Source organism: Pristiophorus japonicus, chromosome 16, assembly GCF_044704955.1.
Source record: "Pristiophorus japonicus isolate sPriJap1 chromosome 16, sPriJap1.hap1, whole genome shotgun sequence".
NCBI lineage: Eukaryota > Metazoa > Chordata > Chondrichthyes > Pristiophoridae > Pristiophorus > Pristiophorus japonicus.
In genome coordinates, this window is record NC_091992.1 from 22,472,474 (window position 1) to 22,495,863 (window position 23,390).

The 23,390-nt window shown below is 44.4% G+C and overlaps 1 protein-coding gene across 7 annotated transcripts in view; it reads right to left on the reverse strand.

Annotated features, from left to right (window-relative positions):
- LOC139226390 (beta-crystallin A1) overlaps positions 1-23,390 on the reverse strand; it is a 77,670-nt gene that overhangs the window by 891 nt on the left and 53,389 nt on the right. For 5 of the 7 annotated variants that reach the window (XM_070857128.1, XM_070857130.1, XM_070857127.1 and 2 more), the window contains 5 exons: positions 3,734-3,986; positions 3,454-3,510; positions 3,232-3,350; positions 1,296-1,437; positions 513-655 (listed from right to left, as the gene is read on the reverse strand). In XM_070857128.1, coding sequence (XP_070713229.1) covers positions 513-655; positions 1,296-1,437; positions 3,232-3,350; positions 3,454-3,486 — 437 coding nt within the window. In that variant the 5' untranslated portion in view covers positions 3,487-3,510; positions 3,734-3,986. The remainder of the gene's footprint in view (positions 1-512; positions 656-1,295; positions 1,438-3,231; positions 3,351-3,453; positions 3,511-3,733; positions 3,987-23,390) is intronic. The other 2 variants (XM_070857133.1, XM_070857129.1) reach the window with 1 other exon arrangement.

Here is a 23,390-nt window from a genome sequence, read left to right on the forward strand (position 1 = left end):
GATAGGGAGGAGCGAGGCCATGGAGGGATTTGAAAACAAGATGATAATTTTGAAATCAAAGTGTTGCTTAACTGCGAGCCAATGTAGGTCAGCAAGCACAGGGATGATAGGCGAATAGAACTTGGTGCAAATTAGGACACGGGCAGCCGAGTTTTGGATGACCTCAAGCTTACGTAGGGTAGAACATGGGAGGCCAACCAGGAGTGCATTGGAATAGTCAAGTCTAGACCAAGCGCCAAGGTTTCTAGGGCTGAATTGGCAGGGTCAGAGACTGCAGAAGGCCCTCAGGCACAGCTTGGACACCCCTGCTTTGTTTATTTTTGAACTAGTTAGAATTGATCAACTAGAATATTTTCTTGAGGCCCAAGGTAAACTATAATTTTAGAAACAGAAAACCTGATATGATCATCATGCCCCTAAATGTACAAGACTTCACTGAATCCAGCTAAGTTTTCTTCCTTAAACTGCAATAACCCAACTTGACTTTTTTAAAACATGAAAGCACGACTTACGCGCCAGCTTGAATCTTCATGGATCCAACTTCATTGTTGCACCAGCCCATGGCTTGCAAAGAGGGATAGTCATCACACATCTCCCACTGTCTACCAATGAAGTTTTCCTTCTCGAAAATGACAATTTTGGATTCTTTATGGTGCTAAAGGAAAATGATAGTCATACATTGAGTACATTTGTAGATGCTGCAATACATTTGCAAATGGACTAAACAAAGTCAACTTTGAAATAGTAATCACAGTATACCTTTACCATTTAATATTTTGCATATGTCACAAATTTTACCATTCCTTTAACTCGCCTTTTAGAGACTAAAACTTAACCTTTCCTCGTAGCACACCACTTTACACAGGAGATTAATCTTGCTGCTCCTGTGCTCTTTTAAATTCAGTTACATTGCGGCATAATGACTCCATCTAAATACACCATCACAAGCATGGCACGACAAGTGCATTGTAAAGCTTTAACATAACTGCCGCAGACTTCTGGTCTAGATGTACTTTTGAGCACAGTTAATTTTTCAATTGTGTTGCAACACTAACACCAGATATTGATAATGACATTACTCTACCATTACTGCCAAATCCCTTTCCATGTCTCTGTTCTAATACAGTTTCTAAAAACTGGTATAAAGACAAAGTCCCAAAAAGGTTAACCATGTAAACTTCTGTTTAATGAGTCACATTATCTTATTTGGTAATATATGTTGCACTGTCAGTTATGTGGAGTATATGTTATGCTAGCATCAAGCCCTACAGATAATGAATAGTAAACCAACTTACAGCAGAGCAAATGGGGCGGAAGGACATGAGTCTCTCAGTGTGGTAAGCATTGCTGCCACTCCAGGCGTCCCAGCAGGGGTACTCTCCTTTCTCCAGGATAAATTGTTGCCCAAAGAAGCTGGAATGTTCATAACCAGCCCACCTACAAGAAGAAAATTGTTTGTGTCAACTTTTCAAAAATATATATATTTATGTTCTTCCCCCTATTTAAAAATTGAGAAACTCAAATAACTCTTAATGTATTATCTATTGGCAATCATTTGCTGATTCATTCATGAGAACTTACACCTGCACAATGATGCAGTAAATATAAGTACTGGCCTGAGGGAGCTGTGCAGCAATTGCTTCCCCAATGGGGATCTTGAGGGTGCAGTACACCTATTGAGTTAATCTCTCCGGCAATAGTTAAAGTGAGGTTCCATCCTTTAAACTACCTAGAACTGATTGAATTCCCCTTGATAAGCAAGATCTGAGATTGTTCTCAGGATAATTCCTTTAAAAGACTCGAGTATGGGATCTGAGTGTGCCCGAGTCCTTTAGTGTATCGGCCAGTGCTTCCTGCCATCCAGAGTATGCGTCACCTGCTCCTGTCTCAGTCCGAAACCATTACCCAACTGAATCCTACAGCTGTAACCACCGAGGCCTGCCCACTGTTGTGACAATAAATTATACCGCACAAATACAATACGCCCAGATTTCCGAGATCTTCGACTTCCCTCCATCTGAACCAAACTCCACCCATAAAGCCGGCTGCCTCTGACTCCCAAATACAAGTATCCTCCAATTGCGCTTGTTCGGGAGTGGGGAATCTATCAACGTTGCGACCACATTTTCAAATGCAGCAAGAAAGTAAGTAATTTTTCTGGTCTTTTAATTGCAATTTTTTTGAACGTTTTAAAACAAAATTATCTTCAATGAGGCCTGCTCCGTATTTTCTGTTTCTTTTAAAGCATTTTTGTGGAAAAAGTATAAATCACAGTAAAACAGGAAAAGCTTACCCAATTGCAGATTCCTAGACGTGCTGAGTTTGATGTGCATGAATGATGGTTCAATTAATTGAAATATATTAGCATGGGTTTCGCACTTCCTTGAGTCTCGATTTTTACGATATTTTATGCCCATTTATGGCCACTTTAAGTTTGGACGTATTCTAATGGGACTGGGAGGATACTTGGGCATATCTTGACATTGGCAAAATAGGCACAACACCAGGCATATTTTTGGGTCAATCTTCCGGTTTGCACCCAAGGAGCAAACTCTAGGCCATACTGTCCTGAGATCAAAGCAAGTATTGTGCAGTGTGGGTTGACAGACAGACCTGTCAATCAGCTCTTTTACATTTTTTGCAATAGGAAAGCCTTTTTAAGGCCCCACCACATGCACATGCCATGGACATTGATGTGACGTGCACACGTTCGCAAACTAGTCTGGAAATCTGATTTGCTTCATAGAGAAGGCAAAGAATGCTGAGGGGAAGCAAGTTGTTTTCGGGGATTCCTGACGTCCAAGCTCAGTCTGGCTGGAGTTATACTGTCGCCCGACCACTGGAATTTGGGTGTGAAATCCCCAACTCAAGGGGCTTTCCCTCCCCCAGCTTTAGTGTGTCACTGTCGTGTGAAAACTGCTTTGCATCAAAACAAAAAGTATCAGTGCAACTGCACCCTGAAATACATCGATACTGAGTTTAGGTCATAAACGCATGAAGCTGATCTAATTCCCTCCTTCGTTATCAGTGCCTAAATTAGCCAAACTTGTTGAGAGCAAATAAAAAAATACATTTCTGTGAATTGATTTCTTTGATTTGCAAATGATAGTTGATATTATTTAAATCCATGATTGGTTAAGCTTGATAAGGTTTGCTTTGTAATTTGTTTCACAGTAACGGTTCGGGCTGAGTTTTTTTTGCTGTAAATATATGTAAAGGCTGTTGACTCACGCTCCGCAATCGACTTTGATGGATCGAATATTGTCAAAACCACAATCCATGATATTCTTGCAGGATGCAGTAAATTCCATCCTCTTGCCCTGGAAGTTTTCTTGATCATAAACAGTAATCTGCAATAAAAAAACAATATTTACTCGTTTCATGATAAAAAGGACAGTACACAAAAGCAAAAGTTTCAATTCTGATTAAATATTGTCAAAAAATAAACAGTACCTTGAAAAGCGATGCGGGGTTTGTCTGCGCCATGTTTGTAGTTCGGAGTTTTTAAATCTAAAAACAAATCACATAGCATAATCTCGCTTCATAAGGTGGCAATTCTTAGAAATGTATCAACATTTTATGCATTAAGAACCCGGCCATGCCCCGTATAGTGACTAAATTGGTGCTATGAAGTCATTTACGAAGCAGGAATAAACGTCAAATAAATCGAGGCAAATTAGAGGAATTTGAAGTTAAAATGGGATAAAATAAAAATGAGGAACACACAACTTACCAGAGTTGATCTGTACAGGGTAGGTTCCAATAACTATTCTGTGTTGAGCTTCATTCTGGTATTTATAGTCAACCATTGAATAGAAAGTGAGAAGTGAGCGAGTCTGATTCGTGGTCCAGTGAGCAGCAGATACCGTGCACCAACATCCCATTGTTTGTGGCTGATCCCATGGATTTCGGTTTCAACTCTGCAATGTGGTATGAGCAGAAAGATTAAAATCTGCATGTCCAGTATATGCATGAATAACCTTTAGCTTAAAAAAAAGTGGAACAAAACCGTGTAGAATACAGTTTATTAACAAAAAATAACTGAAAGCAATATGAAAATATTTCACAGTGACCCTGAAATTACACCGTGAAATGCTAGTGAAGTATCGCTAATATATTTGTTTGCAATTCATCTCTCCGGTATTTCAGTGAGCCCATTTAGAATAAATGAGTTATTTTTGCTGGTAAAATAGCAGAAAAAGAGGAATGTCAGGCAAACATGGCTAGCCTTTGACTGCTATTATCTCACGGCCTATACACTTGAAAAAGATTATCACATAAAATTAGGTGTTTGGATTTTCACTGAAAAGCTAAGGTTGTATTTATATACATTTCGTATACTTAGAATATTCACATGCACAGTGTCCTGCTCCTGGAGAATATGTTTGAGAGCACGGGTGAGCAATCCACTCTACCCTCCAGTAAAATCCCCAGGTATTTCAAAATACACCAAGCAATATTTAACCCAGGGTACTTTAGAGTTATACTGAAGGTGTAGATTTAGGGTTTTGAACTTCTCAAGCACTGAGTTATCAGGGTTTTAAAAAAGTAAATGCTGCAACTTTTATAAGCAATCAATTAGCTGTCAGAATGATGTTAGTAATTTCAGTTCTTCAAACCAAAATAATTTTGTTTTAATGAAAGTAGACAATGGCTTGGATTTTGCAGTAAAAATAATACTGAGGCTATCAGCATTCACCATTACTAAGTATAAATCGGACCGCAATTTCCGGCGACCGCACATGTGCTGTTAAAGGTGGAAATCAGGAAGTTGCTGTTCGAGTTGCCCTGCTCTTCCAGAAGCTTCCATATCTCGCCAAGAGATTCAGCATTGAAACACATGAAGAGCATGAAGTTGCAGTATATACGTGATAGATACCCACTAAACTCGTCAGAAAAAGTTGGGGCCTGTCCATTCCAGTTTAAGTAATTTTTTAAACAGTGTGATTAATTACTGTCAAATAACCGTTCTGACATTGAAAATTAACTTTTACAAGTGTGGAGTCGCATTCTTTCAGCTTTTAATGGAGATTTACAAAATGTTAATAAAACCTTTTTTTTAAACTTTTTTTCTTTCTGTCTCTTTTATCTCTCGCTTAATACTATCTTTCTTTCCTTTTATTTTGCTTTCTGTACACAATTTGGCATTGAATTGGTGGCCATGCCTTCTGTTGCCTAGGCCCCAAGCTCTGGAACTCCCTCCCTAAACCTCTCTGCCTTGCTCTCTCTCTCTTTCCTCCTTCAAGATCCTCCTTAAAACCTACCACTTTGACCAAGCTTGGGTCACCTGTCCTAATTTCTCCTTATGTGGCTCGGTGTCAAATTTTTTGTCTCATAATACTCCTGCGAAGCGCCTTGGGACGTTTCACTACATTAAAGGCGCTATATAAATACAAGTTGTGTTGTTGAATTAAATATTCTAACTTGCACTTCCTGGTTCAGACTCAGCTTGCCTCAGTGAGAATTCTTCAATCTGATTGGTTAAGGAAATACACAATTGCTTACCCTGTATTACATTTTGGTAAGAAAAATAGGAAGGTCACATATTACTTGGAAAATAAGAATCTAAATGGGGTAGAGGAGCAAAGGAATCTAGGAGTACAAATACACAAATCACTAAAAAATATCGACACAGGTTAACAAGACCATAAAAAAAAGCAAACCAAGCACTAGGTTTACTTCCAGGAGGAATAAAATTGAAAAGTTGTGAAGTTATGCTAAACTTGTATCGAACCTTGGTTAGACCACATTTGGAGTACTGTGTGCAATTCTGGATCCATATTATAAAAAGGATATAGAGGCACTGGAGAGTGTGCAGAGAACGTTTACAAGGATGATACCAGAAATGCGAGGGTATACCTATCGGGAAAGGATGAACAGGCTGGGTCTCACTTCTCTTGAAAAGAGAAGGCTGAGCGGTGACCTAATAGAGGTCTTTAAAATTATAAAAGCGATTGATAGAGTAGATACAGGGAGAGTGTTTCCACCTGGGGCGGGGGGGGGGGGGGGAAGAGAGCATAACTAGAGGCCATCAATATACGATAATCACCAAGAAATCAAATTTGGAATTTAGAAGAAATTTCTTTGCCCAGAGTGTGTTGAGAATATGGAACTTGCTACCACAGGGAGAGGATAGAGGAAGCGAATAGTATGGATGCATTTAAGGGGCAATTCGATAACTTTATGAGAGAGAAGGGAATAGAGTGTTATGCTGATATAGTTAGATGAGGAAAGATGAGAAGAGGCTCAAGTGGAGCATAAGCACCAACCGGCATGGACTGGTTGGGCTGAATGGCCTGTTTCTGTGCTGTATATCCTATACAATCCTCTGTAATCCTATATTCACACAGATCCCAGATGCCCAGTAGAGGGCACTACGCTGTTTTGGCTTACTAATCACCGTAAGTTTCAGTGCAAAAGCCTATAGAAAGTCTGTGGGCAAGCGTAAATGTAATTAATGGTTTGCGTTGCTCGTTCGCCGCTGACTGCGAAATTTGGGCCAATGTTGCATATACAAAGTGAAAATTCAAACTCATTCAAGAACTCAAATGGGTATTTATCAGCAGAAACAAGCCGGTTTTAAATCTATGAATTAAGATGACAAAATACATTTACCCTGTTGTTTCTGGCTTCACTGATTGCAATTTTATGTTGCTGTGCTCGTGTGGATGTCGATTGAAAGAAAAACTGCATTTATATAATGCCTTTCATGACCACTGGACAGCCCAAAGCGCTTTACAGCCAATGAAGTATTTTTTTTTTAAAGTATAATCACTGTTGTAATGTAGGAAATGCAGTAGCCAATTTGCGCTTAGCAAACTCCCACAAACAGCAAATTGATAATGACCACATAATCTGTTTTCTGTTATGTTGATTGAGGGATAAATATTGGCCAGGACACCGTGGATATCCTCCATGCTCTTCTAAGAAATAGTGCCATGGGATCTTTTACATCCACCTGAGAGAGCAGATGGGGCCTCGGTTTAATGTCTCATCCGAAAGACGACACCTCCGACAGTAATAATTTATCTTGTACTATTGCTTGGATCACTAGATCCATGGGACAACACTAATTGAACATTAGTTTTGTCATGTATTCAACTGTCATTGTAATCCATGTATAAACTGACCTAAGTTGTACACCGTGAGAACACTGACCACTAGGTGGTGAACTTGTGAGAGACACTCCTAACCTGGACTTTCAGGTATAAAAGGGGAAGCTCCACCCACCTTCATCACTTCAGTGCTGGAATAAAGGTTATTGGTCACAAAGTGACATTCTCTCAAGTATGGGCCGCGTGTGCATTTGTACTGTATAGTCAGGATATATCATTGGACAAGCAGCACAGACGAGAGGTACTGTGTTGGTGATGATTGGGACGATTTTATTGAGAGACTACAGCAAAGTTTCGTCAGTAAGGAATGGCTGGGATAGGATTCGGCCGACAAACGCAGGACTCATCTCCTGACGGTTTGTGGATCCAGGACGTACTCCCTGATGAAGGACCTTCTAGCGCCAGAGAAGCCGGCGGACAAGACTTTTGAAGAGCTCAGTAAGTTGATCGGGGAACACTTTAAACCGGCAAGCAACATACACATGGCGAGACATTGGTTTTACACGCACCAGCGGCGAGAAGGGCAATGTGTTCCAGACTTCGTGGCAGACCTCCGGCGACTGGCGAGCCGATGGAAGTTCCCAGATGCATGCAGAGTGGAGATGCTGCAAGACTTTTTTTATTGAGGGTATCGGGCACGCTGGGGTTTTCAGGAAACTGATTGGGACCAAAGACTTGACCCTGGAAATGGTGGCTTTGATGGCCCAGACATTCATCTCAGGAGAGGAAGAGACCAGAATGATGTTTGACAAAAATCTTGGTTTAAATGCAGCAAATGGACAGGGAGTCAACATTGTTAATGCAGCACACAGTTCTCCAGGCAGACAAGGGCAATCGGATATGTCCGAGCATGTAGTCGAATCCAAAAAGGGAATTAAACAGAGACAATGGCTAGCTGAACGGCGATTCATGCCATTGCAAGGGTCAATGCGGCCATCAACACCTGTCAATGGTGCGTTTAAGGACAGTTACAGAGAGAGTCAGAGACGATCGACTGGTAATGGACCTTTTGTTTTCAACAACGGCTCAAGTTGGAGGTGTGGAGGCAAACACACAGCCAGAGCTTGCAGGTATCAGCAATATACCTGCAGAAATTGCAACATCAGCGGTCACTTGGCTAGTACGTGCAGGAAGCCTGCAGCAAGATTGATGTACGAGGAGGACGGGCCCGATGTAAGCCCTACGAGGCCAAATGGACACTGGGGAAAATCGCTGGAAGCTGAAGTTCAGCAAGTTCATGTGGAGCACATATACAGTTCATCCACCAGGACGCCACCGATAATGATGAAAGTGCTCCTCAATGGCATCCCAGTATCAATGGAGCTAGATACGGGAGCCAGCCAGTCTCTGATGAGTATCAAACAGTTCGACAAGTTGTGGGTGTCCAAGGCCAGGAGGCTAAAATTATTGCCGATTGATGCACAGCTACAGACATATACAAAGGAGATCATTCCGGTGCTAGGCAGCGCCACGGAGAACAGGTTGCCACTCTGGATTGTCCCGGGGAATGGTCCCGCACTGCTGGGGAGGAGTTGGTTTGCTGTCATGAACTGGAATGGGGCGATGTCAATGCAATTTCTTCTGTGGAGCGAATATCATGCTCACAGGTCCTGGACAAATTTGACTCACTATTTCAACCCGGCATTGGCACTTTCATGGGGACCAAGGTAGTGATTCACATAAACCCGGACGCCAGGCCAGTACACCACAAGGCCAGAGAGGTGCCATTCGTGATGCGGGAAAAGATAGAACGCGAATTGGACCACCTGCTGAGGGAAGGCATCATTTTGCCAGTCGAAATCAGTGACTTGGCGAGCCCAATTGTGCCGGTGCTCAAAGCGGATGGGCATGTCCATGTGGTGATTACAAGGCCACCATCAATCGGGTGTCACTCCAAGACCAGTACCCGCTACCGAGAGCGGAGGACCTCTTTGCGACGCCATCTGGTGGCAAACCTTTTTCAAAATTGGACCTGACCTCAGCTTACATGACCCAGGAGCTGGCGAGTGAGTCGAAGAAGCTGACCACCATCACGACATACAAGGGGTTGTTTGAGTACAACAGATGTCCGTTCGGGATTCGCTCGGCCGCCGCAATCTTTCAACGAAACATGGAAAGTCTCCTCAAGTCGATTCCAAGGACGGTGGTTTTTCAAGACAACATCCTCATCACGGGTTACGATACTGAAGAACACATCCACAACCTGGAGGAGGTGCTACGCAGACTGGACCGGGTAGGTCTGCGAGTGAAAAAGGCGAAGTGCGTCTTCCTAGCTCCAGAGATAAAATTCCTGGGGATGAGGGGATCAGACCTACTGTGTCCAAAATGGAAGCGATCCAGAGAGCACCCAGACCCCGTAACACGACGGAGCTGCATTCATTCCTGGGGCTCTTGAACTATTTTGGTAACTTTCTTCCCAAATTGAGCACGCTGTTAGAGCCGCTACACGTGTTCCTACGCAAAGGTTGCGAATGGGTCTGGGGGGACAGCCAGGAAAGGGCTTTTGATAGAGCACGCAATTTGTTATGCTCCAACAATCTGTTAACACTACATGACCCATGTAAGAAACTTGTTTTAACGTGCGATGCGTCATCTTATGGGGTCGGGTGTGTGTTGCAGCATGTTAATGCCAAGGGTCAAGGTTGGCAGACAGGAAGCAAAGAGTTGGAGTAAATGGGTACTTTTCAGAATGGCAGGCAGTGACTAGTGGGGTAACCGCAAGGTTCTGTGCTGGGGCCCCAGCTGTTTACATTGTACATTAATGATTTAGACGAGGGGATTAAATGTAGTATCTCCAAATTTGCGGATGACACTAAGTTGGGTGGCAGTGTGAGCTGCGAGGAGGATGCTATGAGGCTGCAAAGTGACTTGGATAGGTTAGGTGAGTGGGCAAATGCATGGCAGATGAAGTATAATGTGGATAAATGTGAGGTTATCCACTTTGGTGGTAAAAACAGACTATTATCTGAATGGTGACAGATTAGGAAAATGGGAGGTGCAACGAGACCTGGGTGTCATGGTACATCAGTCATTGAAGATTGGCATGCAGGTACAGCAGGCGGTTAAGAAAACAAATGGCATGTTGGCCTTCATAGCGAGGGGATTTGAGTACAGGGGCAGGGAGGTGTTACTACAGTTGTACAGGGCCTTGGTGAGGCCACACCTGGAGTATTGTGTACAGTTTTGGTCTCCTAACTTGAGGAAGGACATTCTTGATATTGAGGGAGTTCACCAGACTGATTCCCGGGATGGTGGGACTGACATATCAAGAAAGACTGGATCAACTGGGCTTGTATTCACTGGAGTTCAGAAGAATGAGAGGGGATCTCATAGAAACGTTTAAAATTCTGACGGGTTTAGACAGGTTAGATACAGGAAGAATGTTCCAAATGTTGGGGAAGTCCAGAACCGGGGGTCACAGTCTAAGGATAAGGGGTAAGCCATTTAGGACCAAGATGAGGAGAAACTTCTTGACCCAGAGAGTGGTGAACCTGTGGAATTCTGCACCATAGAAAGTTGTTGAGGCCAATTCACTAAATATATTCAAAAAGGAGTTAGATGTAGTCCTTACTACTAGGGGGATCAAGGGGTATGGCGAGAAAGCAGGAATGGGGTACTGAAGTTGCATGTTCAGCCATGAACTCATTGAATTGTGGTGCAGACTTGAAGGGCCGAATGGCCTCCTACTGCACCTATTTTCTATGTTACTATGTCAGTTACAGTTGGTAGCTTATGCCTCCAGAAGTCTGTCCCAGACAGAAAGGGGCTACAGGATGGTAGAAAAGGAAGCGCTTGCATGTGTATATGCAGTAAAAAAAATGCACCAGTACCTGTTTGGCAGGAAATTTGAGCTGGAGACAGATCACAAACCCTTTACGTCCCTTTTGGCCGACAACAAGGCCATAAATGCAAATGCGTCGGCCCGCATACAGAGGTGAGCGCTCACGTTAGCCGCCTATGACTATACAATTTGGCAAAGACCGGGCACTGAAAACTGCGCCGATGCGCTCAGCAGGCTCCCACTAGCCACTACCAATGGGGCAACCGAGCATGCTGCTGAGATGGTCATGGTTGTTGAAGCTTTCGAAAGCGAAGGCTCACCCGTGACAGCCCGTCAGATCAAAGTCTGGACTAATAGAGACCCGCTACTGTCTTTAGTCAAGAAATGTGTCCTGAATGGGGACTGGGCAGCCACCTATAGGGCATGCCCTGAGGAATTTAAACCATTTCACAGGCGCAAGGATGAACTCTCAATTCAAGCCGATTGCCTACTATGGGAGAACCGAGTAGTCATGCCCCAGATGGGCAGAGAGACGTTCATCCGAGAACTCCACAAGGAGCAGCCGGGCATTGTCATGATGAAGGCAATTGCCAGATCACATGTTTGGTGGCCAGGGATAGATGCAGACCTGGAACTTTGTGTTCGCAAGTGCAACACGTGTTCCCAGCTGGGCAAGGCGCCCAGGGAAGCCTCGCTTAGCCCCTGGTCCTGGTCCGCCAAGCCATGGTCACGCATCCATGTGGACTACGCAGGTCCTTTCATGGGAAAAATGTTTTTGGTTGTAGTAGACGCCTACTCCAAATGGATCGAGCGTGACATTCTCAATTCAAGCACATCCTCTGCCACGGTAGAAAGGCTACGGGCAATGTTCACCACCCATGATGTACCGGACGTCTTAGAAACATAGAAACATAGAAAATAGGTGCAGGAGTAGGCCATTCGGCCCTTCTAGCCTGCACTGCCATTCAATGAGTTCATGGCTGAACATGCAACTTCAGTACCCCCTTCCTGCTTTCTCGCCATACCCCTTGATCCCCCAAGTAGTAAGGACTTCATCTAACTCTCTTTTGAATATATTTAGTGAATTGGCCTCAACAACTTTCTGTGGTAGAGAATTCCACAGGTTCACCACTCTCTGGGTGAAGAAGTTTCTCCTCATCTCGGTCCTAAATGGCTTACCCCTTATCCTTAGACTGTGACCCCTGGTTCTGGACTTCCCCAACATTGGGAACATTCTTTCTGCATCTAACCTGTCTAAACCCGTCAGAATTTTAAATGTTTCTATGAAGTCCCCTCTCATTCTTCTGAACTCCAGTGAATACAAGCCCAGTTGATCCAGTCTTTCTTGATATGTCAGTCCCACCATCCCGGGAATCAGTCTGGTGAATCTTCGCTGCACTCCCTCAATACCAAGAATGTCCTTCCTCAAGTTAGGAGACCAAAACTGTACACAATACTCCAGGTGTGGCCTCACCAAGGCCCTGTACAACTGTAGCAACACATCCCTGCCTCTGTACTCAAATCCCCTCGCTATGAAGGCCAACATGCCATTTGCTTTCTTAACCGCCTGCTGTACCTGCATGCCAACCTTCAATGACTGATGTACCATGACACCCAGGTCTCGTTGCACCTCCCATTTTCCTAATCTGTCACCATTCAGATAATAGTCTGTCTCTCTGTTTTTACCACCAAAGTGGATAACCTCACATTTATCCACATTATACTTCATCTGCCATGCATTTGCCCACTCACCTAACCTATCCAAGTCACTCTGCAGCCTCATAGCATCCTCCTCGCAGCTCACACTGCCACCCAACTTAGTGTCATCCGCAAATTTGGAGATACTACATTTAATCCCCTCGTCTAAATCATTAATGTACAATGTAAACAGCTGGGGCCCCAGCACAGAACCTTGCGGTACCCCACTAGTCACTGCCTGCCATTCTGAAAAGTGCCCATTTACTTCTACTCTTTGCTTCCTGTCTGACAACCAGTTCTCAACCCACGTCAGCACACAACCCCCAATCCCATGTGCTTTAACTTTGCACATTAATCTCTTGTGTGGGACCTTGTCGAAAGCCTTCTGAAAGTCCAAATATACCACATCAACTGGTTCTCCCTTGTCCACTTTACTGGAAACATCCTTAAAAAATTCCAGAAGATTTGTCAAGCATGATTTCCCTTTCACAAATCCATGCTGACTTGGACCTATCATGTCACCTCTTTCCAAATGCGCTGCTATGACATCCTTAATAATTGATTCCATCATTTTACCCACTACTGAGGTCAGGCTGACCGGTCTATAATTCCCTGTTTTCTCTCTCCCTCCTTTTTTAAAAAGTGGGGTTACATTGGCTACCCTCCACTCGATAGGAACTGATGCAGAGTCAATGGAATGTTGGAAAATGACTGTCAATGCATCCGCTATTTCCAAGGCCACCTCCTTAAGTACTCTGGGGTGCAATCCATCAGGCCCTGGGGATTTATCGGCCTTCAATCCCATCAATTTCCCGACTAATAAAATTTCCCTCAGTTCCTCCTCCTTACTAGATCCTCTGACTCCTTTTATATCCGGAAGGTTGTTTGTGTCCTTCTTAGTGAATACCGAACCAAAGTACTTGTTCAATTGGTCTGCCATTTCTTTGTTCCCCGTTATGACTTCCCCTGATTCTGACTGCAGGGGACCTACGTTTGTCTTTACTAACCTTTTTCTCTTTACATATCTATAGAAACTTTTGCAATCCGCCTTAATGTTCCCTGCAAGCTTCTTCTCGTACTCCATTTTCCCTGTCCTAATCAAACCCTTTGTCCTCCTCTGCTGAGTTCTAAATTTCTCCCAGTCCCCGGGTTCGCTGCTATTTCTGGCCAATTTGTATGCCACTTCCTTGGCTTTAATACTATCCCTGATTTCCCTTGATAGCCACGGTTGAGCCACCTTCCCTTTTTTATTTTTACACCAGACAGGAATGTACAATTGTTGTAGTTCATCCATGCGGTCTCTAAATGTCTGCCATTGCCCATCCACAGTCAACCCCTTAAGTATCATTCGCCAATCTATCCTAGCCAATTCACGCCTCATACCTTCAAAGTTATCCTTCTTTAAGTTCTGGACCATGGTCTCTGAATTAACTGTTTCATTCTCCATCCTAATGCAGAATTTCACCATATTATGGTCACTCTTCCCCAAGGGGCCTCGCACAATGAGATTGCTAATTAATCCTCTCTCATTCCACAACACCCAGTCTAAGATGGCCTCCCTCCTAGTTGGTTCCTCGACATATTGGTCTAGAAAACCATCCCTTATGCACTCCAGGAAATCCTCCTCCACCGTATTGCTTCCAGTTTGGCTAGCCGAATCTATGTGCATATTAAAGTCACCCATTATAACTGCTGCACCTTTATTGCATGCACCCCTAATTTCCTGTTTGATGCCCTCCCCAACATCACTACTACTGTTTGGAGGTCTGTACACAACTCCCACTAACGTTTTTTGCCCTTTGGTGTTCTGCAGCTCTACCCATATAGATTCCACATCATCCAAGCTAATGTCTTTCCTAACTATTGCATTCATCTCCTCTTTGACCAGCAATGCTACCCCACCTCCTTTTCCTTTTATTCTATCCTTCCTGAATGTTGAATACCCCTGGATGTTGAGTTCCCAGCCCTGATCATCCTGGAGCCACGTCTCTGTAATCCCGATCACATCATATTTGTTAACATCTATTTGCACAGTTAATTCATCCACCTTATTGCGGATACTCCTTGCATTAAGACACAAAGCTTTCAGGCTTGTTTTTTTAACACCCTTTGTCCTTTTAGAATTTTGCTGTACAGTGGCCCTTTTTGTTCTTTGCCTTGGGTTTCTCTGCCCTCCACTTTTCCTCATCTCCTTTCTGTCTTTTGCTTTTGCCTCCTTTTTGTTTCCCTCTGTCTCCCTGCATTGGTTCCCATCCCCCTGCCATATTAGTTTGACTCCTCCCCAAAAGCACTAGCAAACACTCCCCCTAGGACATTGGTTCCGGTCCTGCCCAGGTGCAGACCGTCCGGTTCCACTCCCCCAGAACTGGTTCCAATGCCCCAGGAATTTGAATCCCTCCCTGCTGCACCACTGCTCAAGCCACGTATTCATCTGCGCTATCCTGCGATTCCTACTCTGACTAGCACGTGGCACTGGTAGCAATCCCGAGATTACTACTTTTGAGGTCCTACTTTTTAATTTAGCTCCTAGCTCCTTAAATTCATTTTGTAGGGCTTCATCCCTTTTTTTTAACCTATGTCGTTGGTACAAATGTGCACCACGACAACTGGCTGTTCTCCCTCCCTTTTTAGAATGTCCTGCACCCGCTCCGAGACATCCTTGACCCTTGCACCAGGGAGGCAACATACCATCCTGGAGTCTCGGTTGCGGCCGCAGAAACGCCTATCTATTCCCCTCACAATTGAATCCCCTATCACTATCGCTCTCCCACTCTTTTTCCTGCCCTCCTGTGCAACAGAGCCAGCCACGGTGCCATGAACTTGGCTGCTGCTGCCCTCCCCTGATGAGTCATCCCCCTCAACAGCACTCAAAGCGGTGTATCTGTTTTGCAGGGGGATGACCACAGGAGACCCCTGCACTACCTTCCTTGCACTACTCTTCCTGCTGGTCTTCCATTCCCTATCTGGCTGTGGATCCTTCTCCTGCAGTAAGACCAACTCGCTACACCTGCTACTCACGTCGTTCTCAACATCGTGGATGCTCCAGAGTGAATCCACCCTCAGCTCCAATTCCGCAACGCGGTCCGTCAGGAGCTGGAGGCAGATACACTTCCCGCAGATGTAGTCGTCAGGGACACCGGAAGCGTCCCTGAGTTCCCACATGGTACAGGAGGAGCCTATCACGTGTCCGAGCTCTCCTGCCATGACTTAATCCTTATATACACTTAAATTGGCAACAACAATGTTAAAATTACTCACTGTTATAGAAGAGAAAAAAGAAAAACTACTCACCAATCTTGGTCAGTGACAATGGCCCGTGCTTTATAAGCATTGAGTTCCAGGACTTCATCGCAGGAAATGGTATCAACCATGTCAGAACGGCACCGTTCAAGCCGGCCTCAAATGGCCAGGCGGAACGAGCAGTGCAGATAATCAAACAGGGGATGCTCAGAATCCAAGGGGGTTCCCTACAAAGCCGCTTATCATGCCTCCTATTGGCCAATAGATCCCGACCACACTCGCTCACAGGGGTTCCACCCGCAGAGCTGCTAATGAAAAGGACGCTCAAAACCAGGTTATCCCTCATACACCCCACCATGACAGAAATTGTTGAGAGCAGGCGCCAGTTACAATGTGACTACCATGACGGGAATGCGACGGCGCGATGTATTGATGGCATTGACCCTGTCTTTGTCCTCAACTACACTGCAGGGCCCAAATGGCTTGCAGGCACTGAGATAGCCAAAGAGGGGAATAGGATTCTGGTAGTTAAACTTACCAATGGACAAATCTGCCACAAACACGTGGATCAAACAAAAAGGAGGTTCAGCAACCCCATAGAAGAAGCAGAAGAAGAACGCGATGGAGAGTTCACTCCACCACAGGTGACCGAACACCGGAACCAAGTGGAGGAGAGCCCAGTCACTGTGGGCAGTCCGGACAGGCCTGAGGCACCACAAACAGCAGACAGTCAGGCCAGCGCCCAACAACCGGAGCCCCAACTCAGGGTCTACAAGGGAGTGTAAACCACCAGAGAGACTTAACCTGTGATCCCAATCAGACTTTGGAGGGGGGAGGTGATGTCATGTATTCAACTGTCATTGTAATCCATGTGTAAACTGCCCTAAGTTGTACACCGTGAGAACACTGACCACTAGGTGGTGAACTTGTGGGAGACACTCCTAACCTGGACTTTCAGGTATAAAGGGGAAGCTCCACCCACCTTCATCACTTCAGTGCTGGAATAAAGGTTACTGGTCACAGAGTGACATTCTCTCAAGTATGGGCCTCGTGTGCATTTGTACTATACAGTCAGGACACATCAAGTTTTGCCTTTGTTTAGTTTCAATGATTTTCAGTGGAAGACTAACTTCGAGAAATGTTCCATTGGGGTGTCAGTCTGTCATGTTACACCGAGCATTTCTGCTCTGCTATCCCATGTTGGCCGCAGCCTCGAATGCACAAAACAATTAATACCTGAACATCACAGAAGTAGTATCACACACTTCTCAAAACACAAGCACTAAATTCAAAACACTGACCTGAACTGTGAACACTATAATTGTCCAGAGTTCACAAGGAAGTGAGTATGATGGAGAAAAATCTACCAGCTCCCATTCTTGATCACTAACTTGTGACTCCTGCTGGAAAGTGTGTATGTGCAGACATAGGGGAGGATTGCACTCGCTGGTAATCTCCCCCCTCCATGATTAAGTAGCCTGCTGACACACCATCGAGGCTCACACATAAAGTATGGCCATTTAAGTGAAATACTTGATTATAGCAAGCACCTGTTGAATTATACCCCAATAAATGTTAGTGCCACCAGGAAAGGAAGGTAAAAATTGGACGGGGATAATTAACAAAAAAAACAAACACATCTTGAGGTTGATTGCATGCAATATTTATGTAGTAAGGGCAAAAAAAGACTTGCATTTATATAGCATTTTTCATGACCTCGGGGCGTCCCAAAGTGCTTTACAGCTAAGTGTAATCACTATTGTAATATAGGAAATGCGGCAGCCAATTAGGTACAGCAAGATCCCACAAGCAGCAATGTGATAATGACCAGATAATTTGTTTTGGTGATGTTGATTGAGGGATAAATATTCGCCAGGACACCAGAGATAACTTCCCTGCTCATCTTCGAAAGAGTGCCATGGGATCTTTTACGTCTCATCTGAAAGATGGCAGTGTAGCACTCCCTTAGCACTGCACTGGAGTGTCGGCCTAGATTTATGTGCTCAAGTCTCTGGAGTGGGACTTGAACCTGCAACCTTCTGACTCAGGCGAGAGTGGTACCCACTGAGCCACGGTTGACATTGTGATTATTATTTGGCCAGTCATTGCCACTAAATAAATGGGACCCTGATATATATCCTGCACATATCATACACGTGATACAATTTAATAATGGCACTTGGAAGCACTTAACTCCATGTTGAGAATGCTTTTTTGAGGATTCTTCTGAGTGGTAGAACTATGGGAGCTTAGGTGACTGGCTGTACCACATCGGACAAAGTCAAGAAAAGGCATCTCAGCTCAGAGATAAGTGCTATCAAGTGCCATGATAACCTGAGTAGATGGAGCAATGTTCTGACACTACAATTGGCCTTAGTGCTCTGAGTTAGGGTGTAGAAAAATGGTCAGCATGCCTGTTCCTGAACGCTTACCAACAACTTGAGTGCCTGCCAAAAGTTTGTGCAAGCATGCACTCAGTGTAAAGGCTTAACCAATAACTTGTATTTTTAGAATGTCTTTAACATAGAAAAACGTCCCGATGCGGTGCACAAAAGTGTAATTAGACAATCAGTAGCAAGCCAAATTTTGGTCAAAGAGGTGAGTTTTAAGGAGGATCTTAAAGGACAAGTGAGAGGTGGAGAGACAGAAAGGTTTAGAGAGGGAATAACAGAGATTAGGACCTAGACAGCTGAAGGAATGGTCGCCAATGGTAGGGCACAGGGATTTCAGGAAGCATAACAGGTCAGAGTGCAAACTTCTCAGAGGGCTGGAGAAGGTAGCAGAGAAGAGGAAGGTTGAGGCCGTGAGGGATTTGAGCACGAGGATAGGAATTTAAAATCTGAGGCATTGGGGGACCAGAAGTCAATGTCAGCCAGATGACTAACGGATAATGGGTGAGTGGGACTTGGTGCGGAATAAAATATGGGCAGCAGAGTTTTGGATGAGTTGAAGTGTATGTGGTGTGGAGGATTGGAATCGTTGAGTCTGAATGTGACAAAGGCATGGAATAGGGTTTTGGCAGCAGGGGCTAAAGCATGGACCGAGGTGGAGGTAGGTAGTCTTTGTGTTTGACAGGATATGAAGTCAGAAGCTCCGCTCTAGGTCAAAACGAGGTTGCAAACCGTCTGATTCAACAGGAGACATTAGCTGATATGAGGGGTAGAATCGGTGGGACAGAAATGAAGTTTTGTAGCTGGGGTCAAAGACGATGACTTCGGTCTTGCCATCGTTTAGCTGGAGGAAATTGTGGCTCATCCAGGACTGGATATCAGGCAAGTAGCCTGACAACATAGAGGTGGTAATGGAGGGCTGGTTGTCAGCAGCATAGATTTGGAACCTGACCCCACGTCTTCAGATGATGTTCCCAAGGGGCAGAATGTTGATGAACTAGAGAGGCCCATGAATAAATCCTTGAGGTGACGGTGCAGAGGTAGGAAGATAAGACATTTCTGGAGTTGCACTGGTTACGGTTGGATAAGTAAGAGTTGAACCAAGCAAGGGCAGTCCGAATGAGCTATACAATGGAGGAGAGGCATTGGAGGAAAGTGGTGTGATTGACCATGTCAGAGGCTGGAGAAAGGTTGAGAAGGATGAGGAGGGATAATGCGCCATAGTCACAGAGGATGTCATTTGTGACTTTGATTAGGACTGTTTCAGTGCAGTAACAGAGGTGAAAACCTGATTGGAGAGATATAAACATGCAGTTGCTGGAAAGATAGGCACAGGTTTGGGAAGTGACAACACATTTGATGCTATCAGCGAGGAAAGAGGAGTTCGAGATTTGGCAGTAGTTTACACGGACAGAGGGGTTAAGGGTGGATTTTTGAGGAGGAGGGTGATAATAGTGGATACGGCAAACTACGAGAGGAGAGAAAACAAACAACATCAACTAGCATGGGAGCCAGGTTCGGAAGTTGGGTGGTCAGCATTTTAATGGGGTCAAGAGAGCATGAGATGGGTCTCGTGGATAAGATAAGCTTGGAGAGGGCATGGGGATAGAAATTAGAAAACGATGTGCTCAGGCTAGGGCAAGGGGAAACCTTGGAGGAGGTTTGGTTTGGCGGGGAAGAACATAAGAACATAAGAATTAGGAACAGGAGTAGGCCATCTAGCCCCTCGAGCCTGCCCCACCATTCAATGAGATCATGGCTGATCTGGTCGTGGACTCAGCTCCACTTACCCGCCCTCTCCCCGTAACCCTTAATTCCCTTATTGGTTAAAAATCTATCTATCTTTGACTTGAAAACATTCAATGAGCTAGCCTCAACTGCTTCCTTGGGCAGAGAATTCCACAGATTCACAACCCTCTGGGAGAAGAAATTTTTTCTCAACTCGGTTTTAAATTGGCTCCTCCGTATTTTGAGGCTGTGCCCCCTAGTTCTAGTCTCCCCCACCAATGGAAACAACCTCTCTGCCTCTATCTTGTCTATCCCTTTCATGATTTTAAATGTTTCTATAAGATCACCCCTCATCCTTCTGAACTCCAAGGAGTAAAGACCCAGTCTACTCAATCTATCATCATAAGGTAACCCCCTCATTTCTGGAATCAGCCTAGTGAATCGTCTCTGTACCCCTTCCAAAGCTAGTATATCCTTCCTTAAGTAAGGTGACCAAAACTGCACGCAGTACTCCAGGTGCGGCCTTACCAATACCTTATACAGTTGCAGCAAGACCTCCCTGCTTTTGTACTCCATCCCTTTCGCAATGAAGGCCAACATTCCATTTGCCTTCCTGATTACCTGCTGCACCTGCAAACTAACCTTTTGGGATTCATGCACAAGGACCCCCAGGTCCCTTTGCACCACAGCATGTTGTAATTTCTCCCCATTCAAATAATATTCCCTTTTACTGTTTTTTTTCCCAAGGTGGATGACCTCACACTTTCCGACATTGTATTCCATCTGCCAAACCTTAGCCCATTCGCTTAACCTATCCAAATCTCCTTGCAGCCTCTCTGAGTCCTCTACACAACCCGCTTTCCCACTAATCTTAGTGTCATCTGCAAATTTTGTTGCACTACACTCTGTCCCCTCTTCTAGGTCATCTATGTATATTGTAAACAGTTGTGGTCCCAGCACTGATCCCTGTGGCACACCACTAACCACTGATTTCCAACCGGAAAAGGACCCATTTATCCCGACTCTCTGCTTTCTGTTCGCCAGCCAATTCTCTATCCATGCTAATACATTTCCTCTGACTCCGCGTACCTTTATCTTCTGCAGTAATCTTTTGTGTGGCACCTTATCGAATGCCTTTTGGAAATCTAAATACACCACATCCATCGGTACACCTCTATCCACCATGCTCATTATATCCTCAAAGAATTCCAGTAAGTTAGTTAAACATGATTTCCCTTTCATGAATCCATGCTGCATCTGCTTGATTGCACTATTCCTATCCAGATGTCCCACTATTTCTTCCTTAATGATAGTTTCAAGCATTTTCCCCACTACAGATGTTAAACTAACTGGCCTATAGTTACCTGCCTTTTGCCTGCCCCCTTTTTTAAACAGAGGCGTTACATTAGCTGCTCTCCAATCCGCTGGTACCTCCCCAGAGTCCAGAGAATTTTGGTAGATTATAACGAATGCATCTGCTATAACTTCAGCCATCTCTTTTAATACCCTGGGATGTATTTCATCAAGACCAGGGGACTTGTCTACCTTCAGTCCCATTAGCCTGTCTAGCACTACCCCCCTAGTGATAGTGATTGTCTCAAGGTCCTCCCTTCCCACATTCCTGTGGCCTGCAAATTTTGGCATTGTTCTTTTGTCTTCCACTGTGAAGACGGAAGCAAAATAATTGTTTAAGGTCTCAGCCATTTCCACATTTCCCATTATTAAATCTCCCTTCTCATCTTCTAAGGGACCAACATTTATTTTAGTCACTCTCTTCCGTTTTATATATCGGTAAAAGCTTTTACTATTTGTTTTTATGTTTTGCGCCAGTTTACTTTCGTAATCTATCTTTCCTTTCTTTATTGCTTTCTTAGTCATTCTTTGCTGTCGTTTAAAATTTTCCCAATCTTCTAGTTTCCCACTAACCTTGGCCACCTTATACGCATTGGTTTTTAATTTGATACTCTCCTTTATTTCCTAAGAGGGTGCAGTGGATGTGGCAGAGACTGCAGAATGGATGGTCTCAATCTTAGTGACTAAAAAGTCTAAGAACTCCTCATACTTATTATTGGAGGTGAGGTAGAAGAGGGTTTAAAGAGACGGTTAATAGTGGAGAAATGAAGTGGGGGTTATCTTTGTTTTTCAGGATGATCCTGGAATAATAAGTGGTTTTGGCAGAGGAGAGCAAAGCCTTAAAGTGCTTGATGTGGTCCAGTCAGATCTGGCGATGGATAGTTAAACTAATTGTGCATCGGGGTATGCTCAAGACTGCGCCCCTTGGACTTAAGGGAGGGAAAATGGAGAAACCATCAGGCTGGGAAAGAGCAAGGGGACAAGGGCATAAAAGGTAGAGGTGAAGAAGTGGTTCAGCAGATTAACTGCAGAAGTATCGTGGCAAATGGAGGACCAAAGGGTAGAGAGTTGGGAATTTGAAAGTGCAGATGCAAGTGACTTGGAGGAGAATTTTTTCCTGAGGCGGGTGCAGAAAGAGGATGTGAGTGGTGAGGGATTCAAGGAAGTGGTCATAGATGGCCTTCTCTGTGATTGCGATGATGGGAGTAGAGAAACCATGTGCAATGGCAAGGTTGAGAGGGTGGCTATGAATATGAGGAGAGTTTATGTGGAGGATGAGCTTAAGGAAGTACAGGAGGTCAGTGAGAGAGCAAGACGAGTTTAGTTGGAAATCGAAATCACCAAGGATGAAGTTGCTTAGTGCAGAGGCTGAGAGAGGAAACTCAGTGTGATACTTGAATAAGGATTTTAAAGGAGAGGCAAAAGTGGTGGAATAAGATGAGGTGCTCAAAGGGGGAGAATGTGCCAGAGGAGTAGAGGTAGAAACCAATGTATGATTTGGTGATAAGGGTCATACCACACTTATAAATCTTGACCGTTTGGAGGGGGAGAAAAATGCGAGAGAGAAACTGATACTAGTGGAATTGTAAATTGTAACCCAGTGAGGGGTCAACCGGGGACAGGGCTGGATTAAAGCACAGGCCCAGGGGTCCCAACCAAAGATGGGGCTTCTGGTAAAACTCACCAGACACAGAAAAACAGCATGCAACCGCTGGATCAAAATATTCTCGCCTTTAAAAATACTGTCAAGGCGCGGGGGAGGGAGTGAGGCACGTTGGCTGATTTCGTTACAATATAAATACTGATACTTGCTGTTGCAGTTCACGTGTATGTTTTAATGGATTGGGGGCGGGTGCTATGTGAAAGGGGTCCGAAATGTTTGTGTTCAGGCCCCCAGGAATTCTTAATCCAGCTCTGACCAGGGATGCAGGATTGATATCATTACCACTTCCACATTTAAAACATTGGTTGCAGATTTTAAATAATTAAGGCACAGAAAGTGATGCAGTCTATAATTTGTTAGTTTGAACAATACATGCTCTCCAAAGGATCGACTTGTGTTCTTGCTAAACGGAAAACTTTTGA